The 10,351-nt window shown below is 49.9% G+C and overlaps 1 protein-coding gene across 1 annotated transcript; it reads right to left on the bottom strand.

The window, feature by feature from the left end:
* Nucleotides 1-5,294: 5,294 nt before the first annotated feature.
* SLITRK3 (SLIT and NTRK like family member 3) lies at nt 5,295-8,123 on the bottom strand. Its single transcript, XM_030456241.1, has one exon. It carries the CDS (start codon nt 8,121-8,123, stop codon nt 5,295-5,297), a length of 2,829 nt encoding a protein of 942 aa, XP_030312101.1.
* Nucleotides 8,124-10,351: the final 2,228 nt, after the last annotated feature.

The raw sequence follows: 10,351 nt of genomic DNA, 5'->3' as shown, positions 1-10,351 counted from the left end.
GCTCATTCCACTTCTCCCACTGGCTCAAGCAGACTCCAAATTCAAGCTTAGCTACATTTGCCAGAATAAACCAAGAATTTCCCAAGAATTGAGGAAAAAAGTCACATTTCCACTCAGACCAGCATTACAAAGTCTGGAAAAAAATTACCATGTTTTTGTGTTGTTAGGATGAAGAAGCTGGGAAACTACATAAGGAGTGGATTTTCCTTTCTCCCATGGAAACAACTGGGTTGTAGTCTGTAACCTCTCCATAAATCCACTGTGAAACTCAGCCACAAGGAGGTCAGATTTAGGCTGCTGACTAAAACTGAGCAGTAATTAGGATTTATTTCAGGGGCAGAATTAGGGCTCCAGTCCATACCCACACAAGGGTTTATCCCAAGCTCATTCCACTTCTCCCACTGGCTCAAGCAGACTCCAAATTGGAACTCAGCTACATTTGCCAGAATAAACCAAGAATTTCCCAAGAATTGAGGAAAAAAGTCACATTTCCACTCAGACCAGCATTACAAAGTCTGGAAAAAAATTACCATGTTTTTGTGTTGTTAGGATGAAGAAGCTGGGAAACTACAGGAGTGGATTTTCCTTTCTCCCATGGAAAAAAATGGGTTGTAGTCTGTAACCCCTCCATAAATCCACTGTGAAACTCAGCCACAAGGAGATGAGATTTAGAACCAAGCCTTGGAAAACTCAGCAAGCAGGGCTATGCAGCTCACAGCAGCCCGAATCCCGAGTGTACATAAATCCAAAAACCTTTGGAAGAAGGGCAGTTCTGGAAGGGGTTCACACCTAAGCAGCTGGGAGAATGGCCAGAAGTTGGATTCTTTGGTTGGGTAATGGAGATAAGCAATGAACTTTCAAACATCCGGCCAAATTCTGCATATTTTTTTCCTCCTGAACGTGTCTGCTCTCCTTAAAGCCAATTTATCACCTCTTATTCACGTGGAGAGTCCATGGGGAGCAGGTACATGACCCACGTAGAAGTAGCACAGAACTCATGAGCTTTTAGGAGCATTGCACATTGACCTTTTCTAGAGACCTCTCTGCCCTCTTGCTGGACAAATTCAAGGTACAACACAAGTTGACCATAACCACACGTTTCTAGCCCAAAACCAAAGCAGCTGCCATGTGGTGTTCAAACATGGTTTTGACTGGAAAGGTCTCTGAGAAAACCATCACCACAGCTCAACTCACATCCACAGAACCTCAGAATAAATGACCTGTCTGTAACATCTGCCTAACTGGAGCAGCACAGGTCCTGCCTTGCTGTCCTGAACAACAGAGGTTGAGAGTTGGATCATTTTCCAGAATTCAGGCTGGTTTTCATACCCCAAAAATCAACATCTTTCACTACTGATAGAGTCAAGAGATCCATGAAGCAATTGCCAAGCTGCACACAAATCTTTTAACCTGGCTAGAATTTGATGGTGACATCAGTGACAATACCCAGGAAACACAAAAGAGCACCAATAATTGAGCACCACTATAATTAACCTTTTTTTTTTTCCCTGGATGCAGTCATGATGATCTATAACTAGGACTTACCAGGCCTTTTTTTTTTATTATTATTTTTCCCACCTGTAGGAAGAATTCCTATACAGTCAACGAGTGAATAAAACAAACACATGATGGATGATTTACTGCCAGGTTCTGAGCATCACCATCAGCTGAACTCCTGAAGCCATTGTGAAGTAATGCAATAAGCTAAAAAAATACTTATTTATTTAAAATAGTAACCCCTCAAACAGCTCTAATGCAAAAGCTGATCATTTGCTTTATTGGATTCCTTCCCAATATCATTAATGCTCCCCATAATACTGCTGCTAATGATCTAACTATCATTAATACTCCCTATTAATTAGGAGTAACCCAGCATGTAAAGAGTTGCCCGTCACAGATCAGAGATGATGGATCCACTTTTGTTTCCTGCAGTGAAAAGTGATGCTGCCACCCACTCAGCTTCACACAAGGAAACAGCAAAACAGAACCCATCAGAACACACAGCAGATCCCACAGTTAAATAGTGGCAACACTTCCAGTGTGAATCATCCCCAAACCATGCCAGCACACAAGGAAGTTTCCTACACAAGGAAAATAACTCAACGTAAGCCAAAAATTATCTCTTTTAATACAAAAAAAAAAAAAAAAAAAATCCATTCTCATAGAACGAATTTATTTCCACTGAATAAATAGATTTCCCCACCGCTCACAGGTGAGATTCCTACCTATAGTTATGCTGAAATTCTCTTGCTTTTCTGCAGTTTAATTAAAATATAAACAGCATTTGCAACGGGCTTGACTATATTTGGATACAAGGATGAAGACGTGAGGGGTTTGGTGACATTGCCAACTGTATACAGCACCACTCTCACCAGGGGTTGTACTTTAACCTGATTTATGTAGCTCCACGCATTACTTGCATGTAGTCTTATCAATGTAATTATTATGATTATCATGAGAAGGATCTGGCCTTTGCACTTTGATGTTTAGTACTTTTTAACACGTGCATGCTCTTCTGCTGTCCATTAATTAAAAAAAAAAAAAAAAAAAGCAAAAAGACAAACAACAAACAAAAAGAAAAAATAAACTGAACAACAACAATAAAAAAAAACCCCAAATTAACAAATCACAACGGGGACTTTGAGTGCAGCATCTTTTTTTTTTATCAATATTATGGAGCTGATGCTCGATTCACAGCCATTTGGAGATGTCCCTCCACCTCTAAACACACTCAGCTGCCACAGGTGATGATTCCTGTCACACCCAGACACCTCTCCAAGTCAGACCCATCCCAAAAAAACCTGGCAATAAACACACCCGCTGGAGCCATGAAGAGAAACCCTCGGGGGAAAGCAAAACATCCATGGGTTTATCTCCCAAAAACCGCTTTGTGCCGGCTGGAATCAAGAGGAAGGGAGGACGGTGGGATCTGAGGTGACACTGAACTCTGTGCCTGTGCCACAACCACCTCTGCCCCGCTCCAGGAAGGTACCCGGGACCCTCAGACCCCATAAAAAACCCCACGAGAGGGGCACACGCACCCCCGCAACACATCGGGGAGCCAAAACCCCGCAATTCACAGAATGCTTTGGGTCGGGAGGGACCTGAAACATCACCCAGTCCAACCCCCTGGATAAATCGCCATCACCGCTCGTTAAGAGAAATTCTACGGACGGATGGATTTGATAATTCCGTATAAAACTCGGTACTTGGAGGGCTTTAGGCCTGGGGAACACAGCGCCTGGCTCCGGGCTCTCCCCATCTATCGCCTTCCCTGGTGTAAGGCGCCCCGGGAGGGGGGGTACATTCAGCGGGCTGGGCTGGGGGTGAGAGCTGGACCGAACCTAGAACGGGTCCGGTTCGAGGTCAGGCCGGAACCGGGCCGGGCCCCTCAGGGTGGAGCTGCGGCGCCACCTGGCGGCCCCGCGGAGCCGCTACCAGCCGGCCCGACCCGGTCCGGTCCGTCAGGGAGAAGCTGATGGCAAAAGGGAGGAGATGGAAACAACGGGGACAAGATAGCAACCGGGACAAGATACCAACGGGGACAAGATACCAACCGGGACCTTCCCGGGAAGGGAAATCCGATCGTCTTTGGTCACGCTCCGGTGCCAGCGGGGAGCAAGCGGGGGGCAGCGGGAGGAGGTTGGGGCGATCGGAACCTTTGGGTTCCCTTTCCAGATCGCTTCACCCTTGTTTTCCCCACAATTCACGGGGTTTTAATTTTCCTCCTCACACCCTCTCGCTGTCTGCTCACTTCGCAGCCCGAGAGCCACCCCGGGCACAGCCTCCCCCTGCCCCCAGCGCTCCTGCGCCCTCTTAATTTCGCTGCCGATTGGTAAATCCACCGGGAAATGCCATTAAATTCAGTGCAACGGGAGAATAAGGATTGTAAACCGGATTTCTGAAAGTCTCGGGTGGTATCTTGGCAAGAGAAGCTGTACAGGTTATTTTTTTTCCCTTTTTTTTTTTTTTTTTCCTGTTAAACATCACAGTGCATTATTGAACTGTTATTAATAAAATAGCTTTCAAGGTTAAGGGAGGGGAAGGAAATCTCAGTAGGGGGAAACTGAAGTTTCAGGTTCAAGCTTTGTATTCCTATATATATATATATATGTATGTGTATCAGTGCATACATACATATATATATATATATATATATGCATTTTTTTTTCCAAAACGTTTTATTAGGAAAGCTATACCAGACGCATCACTGTACAATGATTAAACATTACCTTTACAATTTATATTCACTTGAAATTACAGAATAAATATATGCACATTGTACCTTTGTGTGTGTGTGTGTGTGTGTGCATGTAGGTGTGTATGAGAGAAAACATTAAAAGTGCTTCCTACAAAGCTTGTTAGTGAGAGATGCCCAGTAGCTTTTTTTTTTTTCTTTTTCCCTTTCTCTATATTTTTGCATGTGGCTTTTATCAGGAAAAGTGCGGATGTCCTCCAGAAAACGATGGCGTCATGATGGAAGTGTCACTGAGCATCCCCTAGGTGTGTGCGCCACGTGGTGACATCCTTTGGGCTGCTGGGCTCCGGGTGGCATCCCCCAGCCCACGGGATTCCCTTCCGCGGCCAGCGGGACCCCGCTCCTGCCTTACGCGGGGGCGGGAGCTGCGCGGAGGGGCCGGGCTGGTGGCGGGGGTGGCGGTGAAGGTGAGTGTGCGTGCGAGGGAGGGAGAGAGACAAGAGTGAGACATTCGAGCAAGACCCTCCCCTCCCTTCCCTCTTGCAGTTTCCAGGCATGCAGCAAACTGCGCTCGTTTGCTTCTTTGCATTTTTTTTTTCCTTTTTAAATAAATGTACAGAATCTGTGCCATGATGGGCAAGAAGAAAGCAAGCCACAAAATGCCAACTTCCCTCCCTCTCCCCTCCAAGGGAAAATATAAAGGAAGTTTACTGCAACAGAAAAAAGAAAAAGAAAAAAAAAAAAAAGAAAAAGAAAAAAAAGCAAACAACAAACCAACAACAAAGAAAACAAAACATAAAAATAATAAAAAAAGACACACATAGAATTTACTTCATCAGGATCAATACAAAGATCCCCGATAATAATAATAATAATTATAATAATATACCTTAGACATGGCACAGTCAAAGTCTCAGTTTCAGTATAAAAAATAATGATTGATTAACATCTGCTGGCAAAAGTCTGCGAAGGCACTTCATCGATTAATGATCTGAGAACGGCCCTTCCCCGCAGCGCTCACATCTGGCGGGGGAGAGCGCACAGCTGTATCCTCTACTCGCATGCGGCGATGCCGGGGCGGGCGGCGGGGCGGCGGTCAGAACCGGTACGTGGTCTTCTCCAGGACTTCGAGGTAATCCGGCTTGGTTTGGAGTTTGGCCCTTAACTCGAGGTATTCGCTTGTGGGGGTTTGGTGGTCTGAGAAGCCCTTGCCGGCCGCGAAGAGAAGGGTTTCTTTCAGCCTGGCGTCCTGCTGGAGGTCCGGGTATTGCATGCCAGGGGGATGGACGTGCAGTTCCTTCAGCTTGGGCACGGTGCCGTACAGGCAGTCCACGAAGCCCACGGCGCAGGGCGGGGGGCGGTCGCGGTCCCGGGGGGCACCTCCCGCCGCCGCCGCTCCCCCCACCCCGAGCCCTCCGCCGCCCGCCGCCAGCCCGCCGCCCGCGGGGTGCTGGGGATGGACGGCCACGATGGTGTTGAGCTGCGAGCTGGACACGGCCAGGCTCCACTCCTGCTCCTTCTCCAGCAAAGTGCGGTAGTTGCTTCCCGGCTCCTGGACGGCGGCGGCGGCGGCGACGGCGAAGCGATCGCCGGGGCCCCGCAGCAGCTCGGCCGCCTCCCCCCCGCCGCCCCCCGCCGCCTCCTCCTCCTCCTCCTCCCGCGGCTTGTAGATGGGGTTGTTGCACATCTGGGTCACCGGGTGCGGGATGTAGTCGTAGACGTGGCCCGCCGGGGGTGCCTTCTCCGGGGACCTCTCCCCGCCGGCCCCCCCGCCGCCTCCCTCGCCGCCTCCCTCCTCACAGAGCCGCGGGCATCGCAGCGGGACCCCCCCCAGGTCGGCCGCCTCCCCCCGCGGCCCGCGGAACGGCAGCTTCCTCCGCCGCCGGCGCAGCACGAAGGCGAAGAGCCCGGCGGCCACCAGGACGGCGGAGAAGAAAAGGACGAGGAGGCTGAGGATGAGGACGGAGAGCGGCACGGCGGCGGCGGCCGAGGTCGGGAGCTCGTAGGCGGCGGGGCCGGTGGCGGAGGGGGGCGAAGGGGCGGCGGGGGGCGAAGCGGCGGCGGCGGCTGGGGGACGGAGGGCGGCGGGGCAAAGGGCCGCCAGCTCCAGGGAGCGGAGGTCTCGGCGAGCCAAGCGCTCGGGGCTGGCACACAGCACCTCGCCCACCACGCTGACCGAGCTGAGGGCCTCCAGCCACTGCTTCAGGGGTACCAGGTCGCAGGTGCAGTCCCAAGGGTTGAGCTTCAGGTCGATCTGGACGATGGCGTGCAGGTGCTCCAGCACCCCGGCCACCGGCAGCGCCAAGAAGTGGTTGTTGCGCAGGTTGAGGCGGGCCAGGGAGGTGCCGGCGAAGGCGTCGGTGGGGAGGGTGCGGAGCAGGTTGTCGTTGAGGAAGAGGAGCTTCAGGTTGGGCATGAGGCTGAAGGCCGCCGGCTGGATTTCCCTGATCAGGTTGTACTCGAAGTACAGGTAATGCAAACTCTGCAGGCCCCGGAACATGCCCGGGGTGAGCCGCTCGATGTCGTTGCCGTTCAGGTAGAGGCTCTTGAGATTCGGGAGGTTGATAAAAGCCCCGTCCTGCACGTAGGAGATGCGGTTGTTCCCCAGGTGTAAGAGATCCAAAGAGGAAAAATTCCAGAAATCGGAGCGGTAGATTTTCTGGATCAAATTCCCGCTCAGGTAGAGCTTCTTGGCGTTCAAGGGCCTGGGCAGGAGCTCGGAGATGTTGTGAAACCCTCGCTCCTTGCAGTTGACCGTCAGGCCCAGGTCGTTGATGTGCAAACTGCAAGAGCACCCGGTGGGGCAGATGATGGGGATGGGGGGCCGGGTCTGGTAGGCAGCCACGGGCGGTTGGTTGGGCCCCGGGTACAGACCCCGGGACGTCGGGGGAGGCCGGGGAGCCCTGGGCTGCTTGGTGGGTTTGGGCTGTTTGTTGGAGGTTTTGTACTCAACGGAGGAAGCGGTGAAATGGAAGGAGGACAGCATGGAGGAAGGCTTCGTAGGCCACGCGTTCTCCTTGCTGGACGACAGCTGAGGGATGCCCAAGCTGGCTTCCACCTCGGAGTCGGAGAGCATGGGGCAGAGCTTGCTTCTTTTGATCTCCCTCAGGTCCTTCCCGTGGAAGTGGAAGGGGGTCTCGCAGGTGATGTCCCCCACCAAGGCGGTGTAGGGGATGCGCTCCAGCCAGCTCTTCAGCTGCACGATCTCACACGTACAGTTCCAGGGGTTCTCCTCCAGCTGGATTTCCATCAGGCTCCTGCCAATATGGTCCAACATCCCGCGGTACGAAAGGACTTTGAGCCGGTTCCCCCTCAAGTCCAAGTGGGTTAAGGACACGGACTTAAATAAGTTGGTGGGAAGCATGGGGATAAGATTGTCATTCAGGATGAGGACCCTCAATTTGCTTAGGTTTCGAAACGCCCCGCTTTCAATCCGTTTAATGACATTGTAATCTGCCTGCAGATATTCCAGACTTTCCAAACCCAGGAAAGTGTCGTTCCTGAAAATGTCCAATTTGTTTTCGTGCAAATACAACCTCTTCAGAACCCGGAGCCCATTAAAAGCCCCCGTCTGAATGTCCTGCAGTGCGTTGTTCCCAAGGTTAATAGACACAGCATTGTTCAAGTGAAGAAAACTGTTGGTGTACAATTTCCTCATGGAATTCCTCTGCAGATAAAGTTTAAAAGGTCTCGACCACGACTCTGTTATCTGGCTAATATTTATAAATCCTTTGTTGTCGCAATGTATATGGAAAAGGCTCTCCTTCACTTCACAGTAACATGGATCAAAGCAGGGCTCATCGAGCTCCTCCGAGTCCTCTATCAAGGGAATTGGTGTAGTCCATGCTAGAGCAATTGTGCTTAGAAGAATTATCCACAACATCCTTCCTTTATGAAGTGTCTCTGCCGTGGAAGGTTTCATCATTTGTTGATGTTTACAAAACTGCAACGGGAAGGAAAAAAAAATGCAGATTTCAGTATTTACGTCCCGCCCTGCTCCTTTTACCAAGCCCCTCTATACCTGCTAGACTTGGGCGAGGCTCCTGGAAAGTTCAGCAGTTGTTGGGCAGACGTTCACCACCAACTCTAGGGGTGTCAGATGGACGAGCCCTGCCCTGATTGACACTTAGAGAGATGTCAGAAGGCTTCACCACAGGCAATACCAACCTCCCTGATCCCCCCCCCCCTTTGGTAAATGCCACCTATAAAGAGGACAGCACACGCAGACCACACAACGACATGAGCACACAAGGCTGAACGTGTTGCATCTTGACATGTTTCCCACTGTAGGACCAGTGTTTGGAGCTACACACACCTCCTCCTCCTTGGCAGGTTGAGCTTTGCAGCCATTCACAGCCCACAGGGGGAAACACCAGTGGGCAGCTTTCTTTTCTCCAGTGTCGCACTACATCTCCCAGACGTGCAAACTCCCAAAGTTATGGAATCTCAGCCCTTCCATCTCTTGCCCTCCAGGCTCAATATATTCCACACACAAGTTCAAAGGAATGTGCAAGGTTTCCTGATGTCCCTGGCAAATGGTTCCCTTCAGAAATCCCATCTCCCCCCTCCCCTCCCTCCCCCCCTCAACCCGGTAGCTTGAACATAGTGAATGGTTAACAACCCTGATTTAACAGAAAATCTTCCCCTTCCAAACACACCAATGAATTAATGCAACTGGTATATTCTCAGATAAATACATGCCACATATTAGTCATTTTAGCTGATTAAAGCATTTAGAGATGATTAAATTTTTTTTTCTAAAGCACATGCCCATGCGATCAGCAGATCTAAAGGGAAGTGACAGCTGAAGAGGCACCTAGGATTGAAACGCTCAGCCTGCCTTGGATTAGGGTATTTTGTGCCCCCAGGAGCAAGCAGGAGACCCGGTTAGAAAGGCTGAAAGTGGAAGAAAAAAATAAATAAATAAAAAAAAAAATACCTTGACACTTACCAGCTGATACATTATCTATCCTACTATATAGGTTTCCGAATGAAGACACCATTCTTCTCCAATCAGATGAAAATAATACTGGACTAATGAGATGCAGCTCCTTCAACATATGGTTTCACCCTTCCTTTCAGCAGATATTTTAAATGTTTGGGCAGAGAGAAGGGCTAAGGATGGAAATAATACCGGCGGTGATGCAGCCTTCCTTGGATCACTGAAATGCCCACTGGAATAATTCGGAGCGATCGTTGCTTTTAGTCTTTCACCAGAAAAGGTCCTTTTTGCCTTTAAGAACTAGGAGATTTTGCCCCCCATCCGCAAACTTAAGAGCAGAAAGAGGCGTTTAGGGGAGAGAAATGCCAGAGGAACAGAAATCCTTAGGATCAACTTGCAAATGAAACCCTCCCCTGTGGGGAAGGGGAGATGGTTGAAAGCATGAAAAGAGAAATACCCTCTGCAATTAAAACCAGCATCTAATTGGGAAGAAGGGAGAGAGATGAGAGCTATATTGCAGTATCAGTCTCTCTGTCTCCTTTGCAAGATATTAGCCACTTAAGTTCTTTCTCTTCTGCAAGGGCTGTAATAAAAAATAAAAATAAAAAAAAAAAAAAAGAGGATTATTAGATCTTCTTTTTGGAGGAGGGGGTGTCTTTGACCCTAGGCAGAAACAAAAGGATCCAGAAAGGTTGTACTTACCGGTTTGCAGGAGAGGGTTTAGCACATCGTTACAAAAAAACCCCAAAAAAACCAAACCCAAAATCGAGGGGAAGGAAAAAAAAAAAAAGCTCGAGTTTAAAGATTGCTGGTTTCTCTCTGTCTCTCCCTCTCTGTGTCTCTCTCTCTCCCTCTCGCTCTACTCCTGCTGAAGCTGAGGCAAAAGGGAAAAAAAAAAAAAAAAAGGGAAAAAAAAAAGGGAAAAAAAAAAAAAAAAAAAAAAAGAAGCAAGCCTGAGACGTGCTGGGAATGCAATGAGCCCCTCAATGATCTTCTTTAGGATGCAGAGCTGCTGTTTGGCACACTCAATGGAGGAGGGAGGGAGCAGAGGGGCTGCTGCAGGCTCCAGCGCCGCCGCCGCCGCCTTCCGCGGGCCCCGGCAGCGCGGAGCGGGAGGGCTGGGGCGCGGCGGCGGAGCTTGGGCTGCGCTGCTTCCCCCCACCCGTGTGTGTGTGTGTGTGTCTGTGTGTGTGTGTGGTGCTGTTGTTGCC

Source organism: Calypte anna, chromosome 9, assembly GCF_003957555.1.
Source record: "Calypte anna isolate BGI_N300 chromosome 9, bCalAnn1_v1.p, whole genome shotgun sequence".
Taxonomy (NCBI): domain Eukaryota; kingdom Metazoa; phylum Chordata; class Aves; order Apodiformes; family Trochilidae; genus Calypte; species Calypte anna.
This window is presented reverse-complemented; position numbering and strand designations above follow the sequence as displayed.